The 22630-nt window shown below is 51.2% G+C and overlaps 2 protein-coding genes across 7 annotated transcripts in view; both read left to right on the forward strand.

Moving 5' to 3' along the window:
- LOC128081186 (dynein light chain roadblock-type 1-like) overlaps positions 1–22630 on the forward strand; it is a 144977-nt gene that overhangs the window by 13711 nt on the left and 108636 nt on the right. The window contains exons 1-2 of one of the 4 annotated variants that reach the window (XM_052684199.1): positions 1711–2061; positions 4871–4924. In XM_052684199.1, coding sequence (XP_052540159.1) covers positions 4899–4924 — 26 coding nt within the window. In that variant the 5' untranslated portion in view covers positions 1711–2061; positions 4871–4898. Of the gene's footprint in view, positions 1–1710; positions 2062–2138; positions 2382–4870; positions 4973–22630 lie in introns of those variants that run through there. The other 3 variants (XM_052684211.1, XM_052684200.1, XM_052684210.1) reach the window with 3 other exon arrangements.
- The window catches only part of LOC128081185 (uncharacterized), a 123536-nt gene continuing 108636 nt past the window's right edge, over positions 7731–22630 (forward strand). The window contains exons 1-4 of one of the 3 annotated variants that reach the window (XR_008207029.1): positions 7731–8155; positions 9978–10053; positions 10574–10741; positions 13174–13345. Coding sequence is in view for 2 of the 3 variants with exons in the window: in XM_052684197.1 (XP_052540157.1) it covers positions 7760–8155; positions 9978–10053; positions 10574–10741; positions 13174–13217 (684 nt within the window). In the remaining variant the exon portion in view is untranslated. Of the gene's footprint in view, positions 8156–9977; positions 10054–10573; positions 10742–12006; positions 13147–13173; positions 13463–22630 lie in introns of those variants that run through there. The other 2 variants (XM_052684197.1, XM_052684198.1) reach the window with 2 other exon arrangements.

Raw genomic sequence — 22630 nt, forward strand, 5'->3', positions numbered from 1 at the left:
CTGCCTTGTACCGAAATGTGCCTGCGCTCTGCAGAATGCCACAGCCCACGTTAAGAAGTGATGCACGTTGTCTTGTGCTGCATTTCCTTTGTGTGCTCAGCTCAGTACTGGGAGCGGCATCAGCAGCGTGCAGCGCTCCGAGAGCCCTGTTCCTCCCCAGGCTGCTCTGTCCCACGGGATGGGAGGGCTGTGCAGGGAGCTGTTCCATCTTGCCTGCTGGGCTCCCTCCTTTTCACCCCTCTGACCGAGCAGTTCTGTGATGGCAGTTTTATCAGCACGAAAGGATTTCCCTCGATTCAGTAACTGCAGCCTCACTGGGGGATGCTGCTGCTTGTGCTGGCGAGGGGTTGCTCCTGCCTGACAAATCCGTGTTAGCAGAAGTGCCCGGCCTGTGTTCAGATCTGCCTTCTGGAAGCTACAGGCAGTGCTGGGAACACGGGGTAATGCCTGGTTGGTGCCTGGTTTTACACCTGGGAACGGAATTAGAATGTGTGTGATCCTTGTCTTGTAAGGAATTCAGTTATTGTCACAATTGTTTTTTGTTTTTTTTTCCTTCAAAAAGTAGAACCTTTGTAGGGCGTTTTACCTCTCTGCTGCTTTCTCTGAACAGTGATTCACTGAAAATACATCTGCTGCATGCTTATAATTGCCTCAGAGGTTGGAGTGTTTTTCCATCACGTCTCTTTGTTGTCTCAGGCAGCGACAGAGGTGCTGTGCCTGAATGCAGACATCGAGGCTCTGTTGCATCTCTCAGCTGTCGCAGTTCAGGAGCTGCTTTCATCTGATCCTTGCTCTCGTCATTTTTCTGTGCGTGTTATTAAAGATAAAAATGTTAAATGTTATCTGGTTCCTCCGAAATAATAAAGAAATAACTGTAAACTGTAACTGCAGCCTCACTGGGGGATGCTGCTGCTTGTGCTGGCGAGGGGTTGCTCCTGCCTGACAAATCCGTGTTAGCAGAAGCAGCCCGCGGGGCGGGCTGTGCCCTCCGGCTCCTTCTCGGTCCAGCGTGCTACGCGGCCCTGCCTTCTGCTGCCTGCCTGCGTGCTGCACTGCTGGAGAGGAAAGAGCGGATTGTGGGGCTGCGTGCAGCCAAGGAGCTGGCTGCAAAGGAGGGAAACGGAGTATTGAGGAGCGGTTAGTGCGTTAGGTTTGGGTGTGGATGCAGCGGGGCTGAGTCGCCTCCATCAGCTCCTCGGGGCTGGGGCCGAGCCCGGTGCGTGGGGCTGCGCTGCGGGCAGGAGGGCTGCGGGGCTGGGGCAGTGGTGTGGCTGCAGCACATGGGGCCGTGAGAGGGCGTGCAGCAGGGAGGGCGTTGGGCCCGAGCCGCGCTCGTGTTTGCCGCAGCACAGGGGCTGCAGGGGATGGCAGGAGCGCAGAGCAGAGCGGGGAGAGGCGGGCTGTGTGAAGGCCAGGGCATGAAGTCTTCCCTTGGCAGCTACGGAGCTGCTGGGCTTTTCCCCCAAGTCTTCAGACTGTGGGGTGATAAGGCTCCGCAGCAAAGCCAGCCGAGCCCTCCTGAGACCTGGGGGTTAGGAAAGGGCAAAACAAATCAGTCTTTCAAGAGCACAAAGCGGTGAAGCACAGCACAAGCCATTTATTGCCTGCATAGGTGATCTTCTCCAGGCATGTCCATTGCAGATGTGCAGACTGAGTGTGGACAGAAAGCAAACGGAGGGGAGGGGAGGGGAATGGGGGGGGAGGGGAGGGAAGGGGACGACAGTAAGAAATGAAAGGAAAGAGAAAGGGAAATGTGAAGGGGAAGAGAGAAAGAGAAAAGGAAAGGAAGAGAAAAGAGAAGCAAGGCAAAGGAAAGCAAAAGGGGGGAAAGGGAAAAGGCAGAAAAGGAGAAGAAGACAAGTTGCGTGCCGCCGGCGCCACCCGAGGGGAATCCGGCAGCGGACCCCGCCAGCTGCCCGTCCCCCTCCTCCAGGCCCCGGGCCGCCCCCAGGCCGCCCTCAGCAACGCGACGCCGCAGGCGGTTGGTAGGGCCGGGGCAGGAAGTGGTTCCTGGCGGCGGAGAGCACTTCCGGGGCAGCGCGGCATGGCGGCGCCGGGCCGGTGAGCGGGGCCGGGAGGAGCGGGCTGTGTGCTGGGAACGGGGTCGGGCCTCGGTGCGGGGCCATGGAGGGGCGCTCGGGGGAGGAGCTGGCGGTGCTGCCGGCACGCAGAGGCGATGCGTGCGGCGCCGGCGGGTGGTGCGGGGTCGGGGGGCGGCTTCCTCTCAGGGAAGGCCGTGCGAGTGCGGAGCTGTGTTGGTGTTTGGGGCGTGTGAAGGAGGAGGCCCCGTAGGGCCGAGTTGTCGCCAGCAAAGCCCGGGCGGGCAGTGGAGCAAGGCGCCCGGGCGCTGTGTTGGCCGGAGGGTGCGGAGCTGGCAGAAGGTTTGTGAAGATGTGCTTCGTCTGGACGTCCGTTGTCGGGACGAGCCAGGGCTGCAGTTGTGTGTGATTGTGTTGGTTGCTTGGGAGAACTGCTGCCTTCGTGGGCTGGGGGGAGGGAGAGGGAGATTTTCGGACTGCCATCAGTCAGGAGCACGGCACGTTTCTGTTAGAAAACCCCAGATTTAAGGAAAAAAAACAGGGATTTCAGGCAGAAAAAGCCTTATTTCAGAGGAAAAACCCCAGATTTAATGGGAAGAACAGGGATTTCTAGGAGAAAAAGGTATATTTAAAAGGAAAACCCCCAGATTTTAGTGGGAAAACAGGCATTTCTAGCAGAAAAAGCCATATTTAAGGGGAAAAACCCCAGATTTTAGGGGAAAAGCAGGGATTTCTAGGAGAAAAAGCCATATTTATTGGGAAAAACCGAAGATTTAAACAGAAAAACAGGGATTTATGGTAAAAACCTCAGATTTAAGGTGGAAAACAGGGATTTCTAGCAGAAAAGGCCATATTTCATGGCAAAAAAAATGAGATTTAATGAGAAAAACAGGGATTTCTAAGAGAAAAAGGCATATTTATGGGCATATACCCGAGATTTAAGGGGAAAAGCAGGGATTTCTAGCTGAAAAAGCCATATTTGAGGGGAAAAATCCCATATTTAAGGAGAAAAACAGGGATTTCTGGCAGGAAAAGCCATATTTGTGGGGAAAAATCCCATATTTAAGGGGAAAAACAGGGATTTCTAGCAGAAAAAGCCATATTTAAGGGGAAAAAGCCCTGATTTGAGGGGTATAACAGGGATTTCTTGCAGGAAAAGCCATATTAAATGAAAAAACCCAGATATAATTGGAAAAACAAGGATTTCTGGGAGAAAACCCCAGATTTAAGGGGAAAAACAGGGATTTCTAGCAGAAAAAGCCATATTTAAGAAGAAAAACAGGGATTTTTTTGCAGGAAAAGCCATATTTAAGGAGAGTAACACCAGATTCAAGTAGGAAAAACAGGGATTTCTAGCAGAAGAAGCCATATTTAAGAGGAAAAACCCAGATTTAAGGGGAAAAAACTTTCATTTGTAGCAGAAAAAGCCATATTTAAGAGGAAAAAACGTGGATTTAGGGGGAAAAACAGGGATTTATGGTAGAAAACCCCAGATTTAAGGGGAAAAAAAACAGGGATTTCTGGCAGAAAAAGCCATATTTAAGGGGAAAAACCCAGGTTTAAGAAGAAATGGAAGCCGGGGCTGCTGTCTCCCCGCAGGCAGGCGCTTTCAGCTCCACTCTGGAGCGCGCCGTTGTTTGCGCTGACCTCAGGAGATCCCTGAGCGTGCCCTGAGTGTTGTGTGCTGCGTGGCCCAGCCCCAGAAGGGGATTCCCACGTGGCAGGAGGGAGAGGGCGAAGGAGGCCGAGGGCCCTTTCCTCGGCTTTGGCTCCTCTGTGCCCTCTTGCTCGCCGCAGAGAAGGGCTGCCCGCTGGGCACAGGGAGCGCCTTCTGGCCACCGTGCCGTGTCCTCCAGCCCCCTGCTCATCCCGTGCAGAACGCCACTCCCAGCAGCAGCACAGGTGCCATTGTGGAACCTTCCTCATATCACAGCCGTCACCTTGGTCACTGCTGCCCCACTCGGCGCACTCATCTCTGAGCGTGCTGGGCAGGTGGCAGCCATGTCCAGCACGAAGAGAGCGAGAGCTGAGGAGAGCATAGTTCTAAATGGGAAGAGGGAGCTGGGGGCCCCAGAACCGATGAGGAGGAGGGGGCCCACCATGAACATCAGGCAGCGGAGGGAGAGGAGGAAGGGAGCCCGGTTCCATCGTGCCCAGGCCAGCGATGTGAGCGACCATGGGGAGCCCATGGAGGTGGATCCGCCTGCGGCACAGCTGGCCTGGCACCACACCACCGTGCCAGGCCCCGTGTTGGCGCGCTCACAGCTCCGCCATCGCTGGTCCGGGCGCTCGGCTCCTTACCCTCTGCGCAGCCCCCGGCATTAGCTGGGTGGCATTGCTGACATCTGCTCCTCCTCCACCTTGTTGCTCCTCTGCGGTTCTGCGGGCCCCCGGTTCCATCTTCCCCCTGTAGGAGTTAGGTGCCACTTCTGGGCTTTGTTGTTGATTTTAGTGTTAGCTTAGCTTTAGTGTTCAGTTCAGTTTTAGCGTTAGGCAGAGGTTCCTGTTAGGAGGTCAGAGTTGGGCAGAGGTTCCTGTTAGGAGGTTGGAGTTGGGCAGAGGTTCCTGTTAGGAGGTTGGAGTTGGGCAGAGGTTCCTGTTAGGAGGTTAGAGTTAGGCAGAGGTTCCTGTTAGGAGGTTAGAGTTAGGCAGAGGTTCCTGTTAGGAGGTTAGAGTTGGGCAGAGGTTCCTGCTCCCAAGTGGCAGTAAATGCTGCTCACTCGGTAAGCCCTCCCCGAGTTCTCATGCAGAGAAATGAGTGCGACTGCCCTGAGAAGGGAGGTTTGAGGACGTCTGCGATGAACTGAATTTCTGTCTTGTGACTGTTGCAGAACATCGAGGCATGTGAGTGGCTGAGAAATGGAGTTGGGGCTCAGGGGAGCAATGGAGCAACGGGTGCCTGTGTCACAACCTTCCTGAGCGGCCCTTGCAAGGTAGGTGTGCCTTACTGTGAGCGTGCGCTAAGGCACTGCTGTTCAAACACAGCTGGTGGCACTGTCTGCAGCAGGTCTGCTTTCTGTTAAGCTCTGCCCTTCTTTTATGCCCACCTGTCCTTTTCAGCTCCTGCTCCCCTCGCCTGCAAGTGGAGCAATGCTCAAGTTTGAGGAATCGTTTCCTCTGCAGGCGGTAAAAGACGACGCAGCTGCAAGTTTCGTGTCCTTGTTTGTCATTGGGTCAGTAGAGCAAGGAGATGCTCAGAACAGCTCTAAGTGCGCCTGTCACAGCAGTGTGCGCGAGAGAATAACGACTCCTTCTCCCCTCTTGTAGAAAGCAGCCTCCTTGAGAGCAGGAGAGCAGCGGGCTGCCTGCTGTGTGGTGCTGAAGGGCATTTCTCCCAGCTGAGATCCCCAAGCCCACGCTGGCGGAGAACGTGCTGCGCCGCGGTCTCTTCTGCGGAGCCGCTTTGCAGCTGCTCTGTAATCGTGCCGGTTTCCAGGTGCCATAAGCCAGTAAGTCGTGCTCTCTGAGGCTGATAGAAAGGCACGGGCAATGGGCAGGGAGAGAACAATCTGCAGCTGTGGCCTACGGTGCTGTGCCCCAGCACTGCTGAGAGTGCCGTTGTTTGTCCTGCCCTTCCTTCCGTGTGCGCGTGTTCCTGATGCGCACCAGGAGCCTTGGGGTGCAAGCTCATCTGCTGCTTCTGCTGCTGTGCTGTGTGTGCTGCCAGGCAGTGTCCAAGCCGTGTGCAGGCGCTGCCTTGCAGGAGATGGCTTTGGGTTCCAGTTCGTATGGGACTTTGGGGAAGGAGATAGAGGTGGAGTTTCCGGCGTGCCCTGATGGCAGGAAGGCGGTTTCCAGTGCTGGCAGCCAAAGCTGCCCGGGCGGGTGACTTGAGCTCCCCAAGCGAGCCGTCAGCCACTTGTTAGCTGTGAAGGTTCCCTGACCGTTTGTGCCTTGATTCTTGTAGGACTGGCACAGTCTTGGGACTCAGTCTGGCGAGGCAATGAAGAAAGCCAAGGCAAGTGCTGCTCTGCTGAGGAAGAAAGCCCAGAAGGAGAGCAAAAAGAACCAAGCAGGGCTTGAGCGAGAAGGCCCACAGGACACTGGGATCAGCTGGAATGCTTCCTCGGAGGTGTCACCAAAGGCACCCTCTCAGAACGAGTGCCTTCGGGTCAGCAGCGCGCCGTGGCCTCTGATTGGTGGAGCCGGCGGCGCATGCGCGCGGGGCGTTAGTGGGCGTTGAGGCGGCGGGTCGCCATGGTGAGAGATGCGGTCGGGCCGGGGCAGCTCCTCAGGCCGTGCTGCGCGGCTTCGGTTTTCAGCGCGGTCCGGGCCTGCTGGGGCGGGAACTGCGCCGCCGGGATCGCTATGGAGCTGCTGCGGGACGCGGGGATCTGGGGCGGCCGGCACCGCCCAAAGCCGTGCGGAGGAAGGCCGCGGCGCTGCCCTGCACCGCTGCGATATGTGAACGCCAGGGATTCTGGGCCGGCCGCCGGGCCCGACCGTTACCGCGTCGCCGCGGTTGACCCCTCTCAGAACGAGTGCTACCGGGTCAGCAGCGCGCCGTGGCCTCTGATTGGTGGAGCCGGCGGCGCATGCGCGCGGGGCGTTAGTGGGCGTTGAGGCGGCGGGTCGCCATGGTGAGAGATGCGGTGGGGCCGGGGCAGCTCCTCAGGCCGTGCTGCGCGGCTTTGGTTTTGAGCGCGGCCCGGGCCTGCTGGGGCGGGAACTGCGCCGCCGGGATCGCTAGGGAGCTGCTGCGGGGCGCGTGGGGGCTCTGGGGCGGCCGGCACCGCCCGAAGCCGTGCGGGGAAGGCCGTGGCGCTGCCATGCACCGCTGCGATATGTGAACGCCGGGGATTCTGGGCCGGCCGCCGGCCCGACCGTTACCGCGTCGCCGCGGTTGACCCCTCTCAGAACGAGTGCTTTCGGGTCAGCAGCGCGCCGTGGCCTCTGATTGGTGGAGCCGGCGGCGCATGCGCGCGGGGCGTTAGTGGGCCTTGAGGCGGCGGGTCGCCATGGTGAGAGATGCGGTCGGGCAGGGGCAGCTCCTCAGGCCGTGCTGCGCGGCTCCGGTGCTGAGCGCGGCCCGGGCCTGCTGGGGCGGGAACTGCGCCGCCGGGATCGCTATGGAGCTGCTGCGGGGCGCGTGGGGTCGCTGGGCCGGCCGGCACCGCCCAAAGCCGTGCGGGGGAAGGCCGCGGCGCTGCCCTGCACCGCTGCGATGTGTGAACGCCAGGGATTCTGGGCCGGCCGCCGGCCCGACCGTTACCGCGTCGCCGCGGTTGACCCCTCTCAGAACGAGTGCCTTCGGGTCAGCAGCGCGCCGTGGCCTCTGATTGGTGGCGCTGGCAGCGCATGCGCGCGGGGCGTTAGTGGGCGTTGAGGCGGCGGGTCGCCATGGTGAGAGATGCGGTGGGGTCGGGGCAGCTCCTCAGGCCGTGCTGCGCGGCTCCGGTGCTGAGCGCGGTCCGGGCCTGCTGGGGCGGGAACTGCGCCGCCGGGATCGCTAGGGAGCTGCTGGGGGACGCGGGGATCTGGGGCGGCCGGCACCGCCCAAAGCCGTGCGGAGGAAGGCCGCGGCGCTGCCCTGCACCGCTGCGATGTGTGAACGCCTGGGATTCTGGGCCGGCCGCCGGGCCCGACAGTTACCGCGTCGCCGCGGTTGACCCCTCTCAGAACGAGTGCTTCCGGGTCAGCAGCGCGCCGTGGCCTCTGATTGGTGGAGCCGGCGGCGCATGCGCGCGGGGCGTTAGTGGGCGTTGAGGCGGCGGGTCGCCATGGTGAGAGATGCGGTGGGGCCGGGGCAGCTCCTCAGGCCGTGCTGCGCGGCTCCGGTGCTGAGCGCGGCCCGGGCCTGCTGGGGCGGGAACTGCGCCGCCGGGATCGCTATGGAGCTGCTGCGGGGCGCGTGGGGGCGCTGGGCCGGCCGGCACCGCCCAAAGCCGTGCGGGGGAAGGCCGCGGCGCTGCCCTGCACCGCTGCGATGTGTGAACGCCGGGGATTCTGGGCCGGCCGCCGAGCCCGACCGTTACTGCGTCGCCGCGGTTGACCCCTCTCAGAAGGAGTGCTTCCGGGTCAGCAGCGCGCCCTGGCCTCTGATTGGTGGCACCGGGGGCGCATGCGCGCGGGGCGTTAGTGGGCGTTACTGGGAGTTGAGGCGGCGGGTCGTGATGGTGAGAGATGCGGGCGGGCAGGGGCCGCTCGTCAGGCCGTGCTGCGCGGCTTCGGTTTCGAGCGCGGCCCGGGCCTGCTGGCGCGGGAACTGCGCCGCCGGAATCGCTAGGGAGCTGCTGGGAGCCGCGGGGGGGCGCTGGGGCGGCCGGCACCAACCAAAGCCGTGCGGGGGAAGGCCGCGGCGCTGCCCTGCACCGCTGCGATGTGTGAACGCCGGGGATTCTGGGCCGGCCGCCGGGCCCGACAGTTACCGCGGCGGCGCGGTTGACCCTTCTCAGAAGGAGTGCTTCCGGGTCAGCAGCGCGCCCTGGCCTCTGATTCGTGGAGCCGGCTGCGCATGCGCGCGGGCCGTTAGTGGGCGTTACTGGGAGTTGAGGCGGCGGGTCGCGATGGTGAGTGATGCGGTCGGGCCGGGGCCGCTCCTCAGGGATTAAGGTTTTGTTTGCTGCTCGGATTCAGTTCGTGATGTTTTTCTGGGTGATGTTTTTGTTGGCCCGGTGGATGGCAGGGGCTGAGTGAGGTGTTGGGGAGGAGTCTCCTCTGTGTGCAGCTCCGGAAGACATCCCTGAACAAACAGCTGTGAGCTGCCAGAGCTGCTCCCCCTCCTCTGAGTTGGGTTAACTGCTGGTTGGTAGAGGAGATTCAAAGTCAGCGTAGTTCTGTCTGGATGCTTCTTGGCACCCAAGCAGATTTGTTGAGATCTGTTTAGGTATTTGATGACTTTGAGCTCAGGTGCATTTATGAAGAAGACAGGACGGGTTTTCAGATGAAACAGATAGTTCCATCTGAACAGAGCCGCTGTTTGTCACTCAGCATTTTCACACCCTGTAGTTATCTGGGCTTTTTTTCTCTTTCCTTGTCTCCCAAGTGGAAGCAGTCCAGCATTCAGAAGAAATCAAGGCCTCCGCCAAAGCAATTACAGTTTTTTGATTTTTTTTTTTGATGTGTGGGATAATAATTCTGCTTTGTCAAAACAAGCTCAGGTGGTGCTGTGTGATCATAGCAGCAGTCTGCATTACTCTGAAAGCTCCCAAAGCCCCGTGGAAGGTTTGCTGGCAGTTCTTAGGCTGAACTAATGCTTTTTTTTGCTGACACAAATCACCTCTCCCAGCTGGGGAGGTGGGCAGGGGGTTACTCACGGTGCCTGACAAATGCAGCCCCGTTGCCAGGTGCCCCCTGTAGCTCTGGCCTTTCCCATGACTTTAGCTGATTCTTTTGTTCTGTGCCAGGTCTTGCAGGATCTGAAATGTGCAGCACGCCTCTGTTTCCTTTACAGGGAACCAAAAACATAAAAACCGATGCTTGGGCCTTCAGTCATCTTTTTTTCTTTTAGCTCTGGGGGAGTTGATTTTCCAAAGTAGTGATCCCTACACCAACAATAATTCTAAATAAAGAGCGCGGATCATAGGATGGCTTGGGTTGGGAAAAAGCCCATCAGGATCATCAAGTTCCAACCCCTGCCACAGGCAGCACCACCGACCTCCAGATCTGGCACCAGACCAGGCTGCCCAGGGCTCCATCCAACGTGGTTTTGAACACCTGCAGAGATGGGGCACCCGCAGCCTCTCTGGGCAGCTGCTCCAGCACCTCACCACTCTCTCTGGAAAGAACTTCCCCCTGATATCCAAAATGAGTGGAAACCAACTAAAAAGACCAGGCAGAGAAAATAGTACTGAAGCACGCAGTGCTTTCTGGAAAGGTGCAGGCCGTGTCTGTGTGTCATCTTTGTGCATCTTTACTGTCAGGCACATTGTTGTGAGGCTTTAGTTGAAGGCAACCAGCACCTGTGATCTTTTGATTTGCGCTTTCTGTTTTTTGCAGGCTGAGGTAGAAGAAACGCTGAAGCGAATTCAGAGCCACAAAGGAGTGCAAGGACTCATTGTTGCTAATTCTGATGGTACTGTCAGTCTGTTTTCTCAGATCATAACTTACACCGCTCGTGCTTTTTAAGGAGTTGCAGTTGATGTCTCTCTCAGCAGAGATTTTCCTGTACTTAAGCTCAGCTTGTTAAAATTGTGTGTCAGTTTAAGCCAAATGTTTTCTAGAAATAATCCTTAGAAAACATGGCAGACGTTTCCACTCTCCCCCTAAAACACTTATTTTTGTTTTTATTTATCTGTTTATACATCTGAGATGAATAACTGGCAAAGCAAAAGGAAACCACAGAGGCTAGTAGAGGGAAGCGGTTATTCTCACCTTCATGTGTGGTTGCAGAACTTAACCTCTCTGTCTTATTTCTGTTCATGCTCTTCTTTTAAGCTTTCAAAAGAGCACTCCTGCTCCCACCCCCCTGTTTTAGCTCTCTGACCCATAGTCAGGTTCACTGGCCACTGCAGTTGGATACGGTGATACGTGGAGGGAGTTGGTTCAAAAGCTGTGTTACTGACCCTTGCTGTCCCCGTGGTGGCTTCTTGCAGGTATTCCTATCAGAAGCACTATGGACAACACCACAACCATTCAGTATGTTGGCCTAATGCACAGCTTCATCATGAAGGCAAGGAGCGCCGTTCGAAACATCGATCCCCAAAATGACCTCACCTTCCTGCGGATCCGCACCAAGAAAAATGAGATCATGGTTGCTCCAGGTAAGAGGAAGCAGGCTGAAAGCACCCAGCAGATAGTTCTCTCGTGAGGTCTGCCAGAGTCACCTGTTGGCTTCTCTGCGGTAGAGATGCTGTGAGCCTGAGAAATGCGTTCTGCATGCTGCTTTTATTCATGTTACCTACTCTGCTCTTTTCCAAAGGCTTTGCCCTTCATTGCTTTCTTCAGTTGGAAATTTTATCACTGACCTTAGTTTGCTTTTTCATGCCGCAGTGTGCGAAATCACTTTCCTCGTTTAATTTTCTCGGAGTAGAAATGGTTAATTAGCATTTGACAGCGTGTTGCAGCCTCTCAGGCTTTGTGTTTTTCAATATGGAATCCAGAAAGTCGGAAGGAAATGTTTCGAGACCGGTTTCACCTCGCTGAGTGCTGAACTTACAAACCAGTGTCATGCATTGACATGGGACAGTTCAATTGGGAACTGGCACAAGGTTGGACCGTCACTGCACGTCCCGTCCTTGGTTCCCAGCAGCAGATCCCAGCTGCTCCCTCTGCTCCCCCTCCTCAGGGGCTGCAGGGCACGGTGAGGCCGCCTCTCAGCCTCCTGTTCTTCAGACCAGGCAACCCCAGTGCCCTCGGGCTCTCCTCACAGCACTCGTCTCCCTGCTGCTCTGTGTCCTCCTCAGCATGCTTCCAAGAACCTCAATAACCCTGCTATGTTGTGGAGCCCAGAGCTGTACACAGTGAGGCCACAGCTGAGGCCACACCAGTGCTAAATATTGTGGAAGAATCACCTCTTTTGACCTGTTGGTTGTGCTTTGTGTAATACACCCCAAAACGTTTGCCTCTCAGCTGCCAGGGCACACTGCTGGCTCTTGCTGAGCCTGCTGCCACCAGCGCCCTCAGTCCCTTCCCACTGAGCTGCTCCAGCCACTTAGCTGTAACATCTGCTAATTCCCTCAGAAGCAAGTCCTGCCAAACTCCATGGACCATGGCCGTTCAGCTGGTACAGCTGCATCCCTACAATTGTAATGTCTGCTCATTGAAAGTTACTGCTTCCCCTGTGATGTCCTCCAACCGAGAGGTCCAGGCAAACCAAGATCTGTTGCTGTTGTTAAATGCTGAGGCAGAAAAGGCGTTAGACGTCTCCACCTGTGAGGTGACCTTTCACCCCAAGTATCAGTCCCCTGTTTTCCTTTGACCTCCTCTTGCTGCTGACAAACCTGCAAAAGCCTTTTTGTTGTCTCACACCACACTGCTCAGCATCAACTCAAGCACAGCTTTGGCTTTTCTTGTTTTCTCCCTGCAGATCCGAACTGCAGCTCTGTACTTTCCCTCTGAAACCAGACCTTGCTTCCAGATGCTGTGTGCTTTCTTGTTTTGCCCCAGTTCCAGGTGTTCCCTCTTCATCCAGGCCAGCTGCCCCGCTTGCTTGGCACATGGCACAGTGAGATTGCCTGCTCCCAGGCTTTTGAAAGGTGTTTCTTGAGAAGTGACTAGCTCTCGTGGGCCCCTGGATACTGGAGAGCAGAATTGTAGGGGACACTGCTAATTTGCTCCCTGAGAAGCTTAAAGTTTGCTCTCTTTAAAAGTTCGTGGTGGCAATTCTGCCTTTTTTTTTCCTCCTTGCACTAAAAATTTTGAACTCAACCACTTCATGATCCCTGTGGCCACGACGGCTGCCTGCTGTCACAGCTCCCATAGGGCCTTCCCTCTTCGTAGCTGAAGTGCAGGAGGGCTTCTGTCCTGGCTGGCTCACTCAGTACCTGTGAGTACTCGTTCCACTTCTGGCTCAGAGGAAAGGATTTTAACTTGTAGCTGTACTGGGTCACAGAATGTGGCAGCAGCCTTCTTTCTGGAGATACTCCTGGGCATTTCGGCCAGCTATGAAACAGGGATGAGTTGCATTAATGGTGCAAGAACTCAGCTTTGTTCCTTTGGACTGTAGTGGCATTCTGCTGGTGGGGAGGCAAAGAAGGAGGCTGGTGCTCCAGCAGGCAGCTGTGCAGGAGCTGGTGGGAGCAGTGCTTGGGGAAGAGGCTCTGGGGTTTGTGCTGGTGCATCCCCTCATTTCCATACGAAAGGTGGAAAGAGAAATAACCATTACTCCAGAACAAACGCAGCTGGAACCCCTTCGGTCCTGCAGCCTGGCTGTGAGATATGGGAAATCGCTGTCTTGCGCTGCCTGGTTTGCTTCAATCATTGCACGTGTCAGTTATTCTCACTTATTAGGGATGAACGGTGTTAAATGTGGCTCTTGAGCACGTGAGACTTTTCCACCACGAGACTCAGATAAGGGATCCAACACGTCAAACCTGTTCTGATCACTGGGGATGAATGTCAGGACAGCGTGTCAGTGAGATACCAGAAAGAGACAAAGCTGGAAGTTCCTGTATTGAGCAACAGGGATGCTTTTCTTTGTGAATAAGTATCAACAATGAGAGAATAATTTGTTTTTTTTTCTTTTCCCTTCCAGATAAAGACTACTTCATGATTGGCATCCAGAATCCAAGTGAATAATTGCACTCACTTGATCTGCTTTTTTCCCTTTGCCCAACTTTCTTTTTTTTAATTTAATGCTAAAGAGTAGAGCTCTGGTATTAACTCTGCTGTGCCACTTCTGCGATGTTTTGGAGGAACCAAAGCAGGTGTTCTTGTTGTCTGTATGAATGACTAAATATGAAACCTTCCTGTCCTGTTGTTCTCTCTTATTTTCTAAGTTACTTGAAAAAGTCTGGTCACATTAAATTTAAAAAGTGTCATCAGTGATGGCTTTTGTCTGGTTTTTCCTTGTCTTGTAAGGAATTCAGTTATTGTCACAATTGTTTTTTGTTTTTTTTCCTTCAAAAAGTAGAACCTTTGTAGGGCGTTTTACCTCTCTGCTGCTTTCTCTGAACAGTGATTCACTGAAAATACATCTGCTGCATGCTTATAATTGCCTCAGAGGTTGGAGTGTTTTTCCATCACGTCTCTTTGTTGTCTCAGGCAGCGACAGAGGTGCTGTGCCTGAATGCAGACATCGAGGCTCTGTTGCATCTCTCAGCTGTCGCAGTTCAGGAGCTGCTTTCATCTGATCCTTGCTCTCGTCATTTTTCTGTGCGTGTTATTAAAGATAAAAATGTTATGTTAAATGTTATCTGGTTCCTCCGAAATAAGAAAGAAAATGTTTTTCAGTAGCCTTGAAAAGGTCTTGTAACTGCATGCAGAGTTGAAGAATTTGTGCCCAGTGTTTGTGTCCCCAGTTAGTCCCATGTGGCAGACACAGCTCTGCCTTGTACCGAAATGTGCCTGCGCTCTGCAGAATGCCACAGCCCACGTTAAGAAGTGATGCACGTTGTCTTGTGCTGCATTTCCTTTGTGTGCTCAGCTCAGTACTGGGAGCGGCATCAGCAGCGTGCAGCGCTCCGAGAGCCCTGTTCCTCCCCAGGCTGCTCTGTCCCACGGGATGGGAGGGCTGTGCAGGGAGCTGTTCCATCTTGCCTGCTGGGCTCCCTCCTTTTCACCCCTCTGACCGAGCAGTTCTGTGATGGCAGTTTTATCAGCACGAAAGGATTTCCCTCGATTCAGTAACTGCAGCCTCACTGGGGGATGCTGCTGCTTGTGCTGGCGAGGGGTTGCTCCTGCCTGACAAATCCGTGTTAGCAGAAGCAGCCCGCGGGGCGGGCTGTGCCCTCCGGCTCCTTCTCGGTCCAGCGTGCTACGCGGCCCTGCCTTCTGCTGCCTGCCTGCGTGCTTCACTGCTGGAGAGGAAAGAGCGGATTGTGGGGCTGCGTGCAGCCAAGGAGCTGGCTGCAAAGGAGGGAAACGGAGTATTGAGGAGCGGTTAGTGCGTGTGAGGTTTGGGTGTGGATGCAGCGGGGCTGAGTCGCCTCCATCAGCTCCTCGGGGCTGGGGCCGAGCCCGGTGCGTGGGGCTGCGCTGCGGGCAGGAGGGCTGCGGGGCTGGGGCAGTGGTGTGGCTGCAGCACATGGGGCCGTGAGAGGGCGTGCAGCAGGGAGGGCGTTGGGCCCGAGCCGCGCTCGTGTTTGCCGCAGCACAGGGGCTGCAGGGGATGGCAGGAGCGCAGAGCAGAGCGGGGAGAGGCGGGCTGTGTGAAGGCCAGGGCATGAAGTCTTCCCTTGGCAGCTACGGAGCTGCTGGGCTTTTCCCCCAAGTCTTCAGACTGTGGGGTGATAAGGCTCCGCAGCAAAGCCAGCCGAGCCCTCCTGAGACCTGGGGGTTAGGAAAGGGCAAAACAAATCAGTCTTTCAAGAGCACAAAGCGGTGAAGCACAGCACAAGCCATTTATTGCCTGCATAGGTGATCTTCTCCAGGCATGTCCATTGCAGATGTGCAGACTGAGTGTGGACAGAAAGCAAACGGAGGGGAGGGGAGGGGAATGGGGAGGAGGGGAGGGAAGGGGACGACAGTAAGAAATGAAAGGAAAGAGAAAGGGAAATGTGAAGGGGAAGAGAGAAAGAGAAAAGGAAAGGAAGAGAAAAGAGAAGCAAGGCAAAGAAAAGCCAAAGGGGGAAAAGGGAAAAGGCAGAAAAGGAGAAGAAGACAAGTTGCGTGCCGCCGGCGCCACCCGAGGGGAATCCGGCAGCGGACCCCGCCAGCTGCCCGTCCCCCTCCTCCAGGCCCCGGGCCGCCCCCAGGCCGCCCTCAGCAACGCGACGCCGCAGGCGGTTGGTAGGGCCGGGGCAGGAAGTGGTTCCTGGCGGCGGAGAGCACTTCCGGGGCAGCGCGGCATGGCGGCGCCGGGCCGGTGAGCGGGGCCGGGAGGAGCGGGCTGTGTGCTGGGAACGGGGTCGGGCCTCGGTGCGGGGCCATGGAGGGGCGCTCGGGGGAGGAGCTGGCGGTGCTGCCGGCACGCAGAGGCGATGCGTGCGGCGCCGGCGGGTGGTGCGGGGTCGGGGGGCGGCTTCCTCTCAGGGAAGGCCGTGCGAGTGCGGAGCTGTGTTGGTGTTTGGGGCGTGTGAAGGAGGAGGCCCCGTAGGGCCGAGTTGTCGCCAGCAAAGCCCGGGCGGGCAGTGGAGCAAGGCGCCCGGGCGCTGTGTTGGCCGGAGGGTGCGGAGCTGGCAGAAGGTTTGTGAAGATGTGCTTCGTCTGGACGTCCGTTGTCGGGACGAGCCAGGGCTGCAGTTGTGTGTGATTGTGTTGGTTGCTTGGGAGAACTGCTGCCTTCGTGGGCTGGGGGGAGGGAGAGGGAGATTTTCGGACTGCCATCAGTCAGGAGCACGGCACGTTTCTGTTAGGAAACCCCAGATTTAAGGGGAAAAACAGGGATTTCTAGGGGATAAAGGCTTATTGAAAAGGGAAAACCCCCAGTTTAAGGGGTATAGCAGGGATTTATTGCAGGAAAAGCCATATTTAAGGGCAGTGCCCCCAGATTTAATGGGAAAAGCGGGGTTTGCTTGCAGGAAAAGCCGTATTTAAGGGTAAAAAACACTGATTTAATAGGAGTAAACGGGATTTCTTGCAGGAAAAGCCATGTATTATGGGAAAAACAGGGTTTTCTAGCAGAAAAACCCCATTTTTAAAGGGAAAATCCCCAGATTTAATAGGAAAAACTGGATTTTCTTCTCGAAAAAGGCATATTTAATGGAAAAGCAGGGATTTGTAGCAGGGAAAGCCATATTTCAGTTGAAAAACCCCAGATTTAAGGCGAATAGCAGGGATTTCTGTGATAAATCCCCAGATTTAAGGGGAAAAACGGGTTTCTTGCCGGAAAAGCCATATTTAAAGGAAAAGCAGGGATTTCTGTTAGAAAACCCCAGATTTAATGGAAAAACAGGGATTTCTGTGATAAAACACCACATTCAAAGCGACAAACAGGGATTTCTAGGAAAGAAAGCCGTATTTAAGGGGGAAAAACCCCAGATTTCATGTAAAAGCAAGTATTTCTAGAAGAAAAAGCCATATTTAAATGGAAAAACACTAGATTTAAGGGGAAAAACAGGGATTTCTTGCAGGAAAAGCCATATTTAATGGAAAAGCAGGGATTTGTAGCAGAAAAAGCCATATTTACGGTGAAAAATCCCATTTTGGGGGGAAAAAACCCAGATTTAAGGAGGAAAGCAGGGATTTCTTGCAGGAAAAGCCATATTTCAGAGGAAAAAAAACAGTTTTAAGGGGTAAAACCGGGATATCTTGAAGGAAAAGCCATATTTAAGGGGAAAAACCCCAGATTTAATTGGAACAGCGAGGATTTCTTACAGGAAAAGCCATATTTCAGGGTAAAAGCAGGGATTTCTAGGAGAAAAAGCCTTATTTAAGGGAAAAAAACCCAGATTTAAGGGGAATAACAGGTGTTTCTTGCAGGAAAAGCCATATTTAAGGGGAAAAAACAGAGATTTAATAGGAGAAAACGGGATTTCTTGCAGGAATTGTCATATTTAATGGGAAAAACAGAGATTTCTACCGGAAAAATCCCAGATTTAATGGGAAAAATCCCAGGTTTAATGGGAAAAACCCCAGATTTAATGGGAAAAACAGGGTTTTCTTCTCAAAAAAGCCATATTTAATGGAAAAGCAGGGATTTGTAGCAGGGAAAGCCATATTTCAGGTGAAAAACCCCAGATTTAAGGGGAAAAGCAGGGATTTCTTATAGGAAAAGCCTTATTTACTGGAAAAACAGGGGTTTCTTGCAGGAAAAGCCATATTTAAGGTAAAAACCCCAGATTTAATTGGAAAAGCTGGGAGTACCCAGTGGGGTAAGTGCGTGGACTCAGCTGTCTGTTGGCAGCAGAGAGGTCTAGGGGCTCAGACTGGCTCGGTGCTGATGCTTAGGAACAAAACTGTTCAACAATTCTGTGAGAGTGGCTGATCCCAGCTGTCAGAGGTATCCTATACACTCTTCTACCTGTATGTGTTCATCACCCAGCAGGAGTCTGCTTGGAGAACTTGTGGCTGTTTCGCTGCTGAAGAGAGATTGCATATTTCTAAATGTACTGGGAAGCAGCTGTTTTCATCCCTTTGGGCCAGAAAAGAATTATTACATTCAAGTGAAATCGGAGACCATAGAAATGCATTTGGCAGGTTATAAAGTGGGTTATAGTGGGTTCACTTCCACCTGTCTCAATTTTAATAGCAACATTCTGTGTAAGCCTATGTTAATAAATCATTATGCATGAAAGTATGTGTTTAGTTGTGCATGCTCATTTCAGATCAGACTTCTGAAACTTAATCTGATAAAAATAAAATGGAATTAGATACGTATGTTCAATGGAACAGTTTGTTTCCACTTGTGTTTTAATCCTGTAAGTTACTCAACTTAAAATATTTCTGAAACTACCTGTTGCTCCTCCACATTTTTCATATTAATTTCTTCAGATATTTATATGTTTTAACTTCTCATTCTGCCAAACCAGAAGACAGAAAGTCAAATGAGCCCAAATAATCTTGAATGACAGAATTACTACTACCTTTTTATTTCATAGTTGATAATGAATTTTTGTTAAATTGATTAATATGCTGGCATTCCAAAATCTGGAAAAAACTGGAATGTGGTGGTTTCAACAGGAAAATTTTAAGTGAGCAGATCTTCAGAATGAAGAGTTATTGGAAAGCTGTGAAGAGTGTACAAAGAGAATGTACAACCTCCAGATTACAACAACATGGCAATATTTCACCCTGCAGATGGGCACTTGTGCCACTGTAGACTCGTTTAAAGTATCGATGAACTTGGAGATCATGGCACAAGGAAATTGACAAGGCTGAACAGAAGTAGGCATGCCTGCAACTTCATGTTGAACCAGAAATTCATTTTCTTAAGAAAAGTCTTTCTGCATACTTCTCATCATGTGATTGAATAATTTAGAAGTGCCACTTAAAGAGAAACGTTCAGATGGCAGTCACTATCTGTATAGAAATTTGAGTGAATAAAATATGGATAACATGAAAAAAAATCTCCTACTAACTTTTCCCAAAATTAACTAATTAAGAAATATTTAATTGTTTGTTTGTTTGCCACAGTCTGTTTTGTAAGCTTTTTTTCCTGAGGGTTAGGATGCAATATCTGCACAGCTCCGGTGTAGATAATTAATCAATTGATTCTACTTAAAGAATGCCAAAACTTTTCAAAATGTTTGGTGTTCAGTGGTATTTTGCAATGATAGTTAAAATAATTCCCTAAAACAATATCTAATAACAGCCACTGAGTGAATGTTTGATAAAACAGAGTATTTATTACTATTCTTTCCATATAAGTCTTTCCGTTGTTTTAATGATTCCTGTGTTAATTCATTCATATAAATAACTGCAAGCTTGGAAATGAGCTTTTGTTCTGAAAAGTTTAATTTTTTTTTTATATATATCCATTCAAATAAAGCATTACCTATCTCGTTATTTCCTTGTTGGCACAGCTGCCTCCTGGCTCAAGCACCTGGTTGTCTTCACCTCAGGCTCTGGTCCAGCACTTGGGATGTGCTGTGCAGCTGCATCAATTGGTGTCTGCAGACACGTGAGGAGTACAGAGCTGCTCGCTCCCAGGTGAGTCCCCCAGCCAATGGCCCAGGGCTTGTTTTTGGCCCACCTGGGGTTTCTGGCAGGAAAGCAGCCAGATGGGCAGAGGGCCCTGTCCTGGTGCCACAGGGTGTGATTAAACCTTGTGAGGTGGTGGTGCTGCTGGATGCAGGTGTGTGCCTCAGGGCACAGCAACAGCTGCAGGTGCCATGGAGCCCCTTCTCTGCCATCAGTCCAAAAATATGTATCATAAGCAGAATGTAATCACTTCAAATAATCTACCTTAACAACATGATTGTCTGTTTGCTGACCAAACTCCATTCAGATGACATTATTATCCTCTACTTCAACCAATTGTTGTTTCTACATTTACACCCTCCCTCAACCACAACAAAAAATCCTCAGGCAAACCAGTTGTCCCTATCGTCCCTGTTGGTTCTCTGCACTTCTGATGCTCGTGTGTGCTCACAAGCCTTGCTGAGTTTGCACAGGTGGGCTCAGCCCCTCAGTGAGTATTTTGAGAACTCAGAGAACTTTGCTAGTGGGTGGGAGCTCAGCCTGCTCTTTTTGGAGAGCGAGTGTAGTGTATGCAGTGAGAGTATTTTGGGTAAGGTGTTATTTTTACAAGCAGTTTTTCTGAAACAAATCCAAATCTTAATGCTGTTATTATTAAAGTAATAATAATTATTTAAGAAATAGGGGAAAATTCTGTTCTATTTGACATGGTAGGAAACAAAGCCTCTGTGTGCATGCATGCTGATTTGTTGGGTTGTTTTTTTTTTTCAAACAAGTGATTTAATCTAGGTAATTAAAACTGGAAGAATGAATGCAAATCAGAACCGTATGAACAGTGGAATTTTAATTCATGCAGAAGCCTTTCAAAGTTATTTGTGCATTTAGGCTAAAAATCCTGGCACCGTAACACCCAAATCAAACTATCCCATGTTCTTGTGTGGTCGCTATAAGGTACTTCTAAACGTCATCACTCCTTGTAAACTCACTTATGATGCTGAGGAAGACTGTGAAGCAAAACAGACCTGGCTGGCCTGAAAGGGTCAAACAGGGAACATGCGGCCCCTCCTGAAAGGGAAGGACTGCCATGTGAGACTGGCAAGCATAAGCTACAGCTTCTTCGTTCCGTGACCAAGAGCAGAACGTGTTCTGTGAATGGAATGCCTTTTGATCACTGTACTGATCATAATCCACAAAAGAGTTAATTAAATAATGACGTATTGCTGCCAGCTGCATGAATGTTATCTGATTTAAGTATTGTATACCCCTGTAGCTAAAAGATATAAAAAGCCTGTAACAACAATAAAGATTGCTTTTGCGCCACCAGAGCCTGAGCCTGTCTGTCCCAGGCGTCTTGAGCTGGTCTCTGTCATGATGCATGCTAAATTCCTGCCTGTCCTTGCACAAAGATACCAAGCCACTCAGAAAGAGGTAAGTGGAAGTGGGGATATTCTGCTGATTTTTTAATTTACTTCCAAGAGCAGCAGGATGCTCTGAGGTGTCCTTGGCTGCGGGAACTGTGGTCTCCTGTGGTCTCCCTTTCTCAGGACTGTATGAATTTTGTATAACTTTGTTTTACCTCCATTAAAGGTTCCCTGCCTACTCAGCAACAACTGTGAATGTGTTTGAACAGCATCTTTAAGCAGCAATAAGCTTTAAGTATTTTGGTGTTTTTAATACACATGTCAATATGCCACCAACTGAAATTGGAAACTAAAAGGACACTATGGTTCTTCTGAAATAAGCTCTTTTTTTTTTTTAAAGTATTTCATTTTATTTGCATTATTACCTTTATCTATCCTGTTGATATTTCTTTAAGGAGGAAATGAAAGTAAGGGTTGCTGTTTAGTGTTTAGCTAAATATAATAAGAGTTAATACTCTTGCAGAACAAACAGACAGAGATATTCTTAAAGAATGGTAACTCCATCAAATTTGCTCCATTGTAGGATAGATTTTTGTAAGCCATAATCTCAGTGCAAGACCTGCTTCACCCTTATACAGAGTTCTGGTAATGTAAATGTGATTCCAAGGAAGTTCAAGAAGCCTCTTGTACTGATCAAAATATAGATACTAAAACTTACTGTGGTTTTGTACTATGCATCAAATACAAAAAATAATAAAGAAAAAAGAAAACTTACGTTAACACTACTTTAAATTAAAATGCTTTTTAATTGTAGAAAGGTTGTTTGCTCAATCAAGTAAATTTAAATCTCTTCAAATTTCCTCCTCAGCCACTTGGAAGAGTGGAAGCCACTGAGTACACTGATAACATTCTGGTTGATGGTCTATTTAACATTGTAATGTGTTCTTCAGATTTCTTTTTGGAGAATTTAGTATTAAATGGGGAGGTTGGTGGCCCTGCATGTGCCAGGGGGGTTGGAGATTCATGATCCTTGACGTTCCTTCCAACCCTGGTCATTCTGTGATTCTGTGAATTCAGAAGAAAATTTGAATCCAGCTCCACTTCTTCAAACACCAGTGACCCTGCCTGGCACAGAAATTCATTTTAAACCTTCTCTAGATAAAGAGGCTGATGATGGCTTTTATGCCCTCACAGATGAACTGCTAGGTGATATTTTCTGAATGTCTGCCCAAGTGAAAATAGTAGAAGCCCACCTGTAGTCAGAACATTGAGATATTGTTTTTCTTCTTGTGCTTAGAAATAAAGAATCCAAAGAATTGCAAGCAGCAAGAAGTTATTTTTAGTTACAAGCTCATTAAATAGCATCAGTCTTGAAATTCTGAGCCTCATCTGTTCTCTCAGTTGCAAAGCTTATAGAAGTGTAGTCCTGTTAATTTCCAAAGGATTACTCGTGCTTTCACCCACTTCTGTATCTGTGAGCAGGAGAATGAAGTTGTCCATTTTACGCAAAGCTGATTAAAATTAGCTGAATGCTTCTCTCTGTTTCTGTTCCATGCTGAGATCTGTAGATCAGTAACAGAAATTTAACCTTAGAAGTATGGCAATAAGGGAATGTCTAATAGACTGATGACCAGAATCATATATAGCACATTTACTGATGAATAGCTTAAAACAGATATGTAGAGTTCTATAGCCTTTAAGTGGCTTAGGTCAGAAGTGACTTTAAAGATCACCTCATTCCAACTCCCTCATGTGGGCAGAGCTACTATCCACCAGATCAGGCTGCCTAGGGCCCCATTCAACCTCCAGGTCTGGGGCATTCAAGATGTGGAACGCACAGTCCCCTCACAATATTATTCTCAGGGTGAAGAGTTTCTTTATTATATGTCATCTAAATCTAAACCCTCATAGTTTAAAGCCGTTACCCCATATATTCAATTTGGATTAGTGCATTTATACAGAAAATATATACCCAAACAAGGAAGAGCTCAGTGAATTTTAATTTTTCTTGTTAATAGATTTCTAGGGAAAATATATGGAATTCCAGTCTTTCATTCATGCATGAGTACAAGTCTAACCATTTGGTATTACAGTTTCTCTGTTACTGAAATA

Source organism: Tympanuchus pallidicinctus, unplaced genomic scaffold (assembly GCF_026119805.1).
Source record: "Tympanuchus pallidicinctus isolate F22 unplaced genomic scaffold, pur_lepc_1.0 scaffold20, whole genome shotgun sequence".
Taxonomy (NCBI): Eukaryota; Metazoa; Chordata; class Aves; order Galliformes; family Phasianidae; genus Tympanuchus; species Tympanuchus pallidicinctus.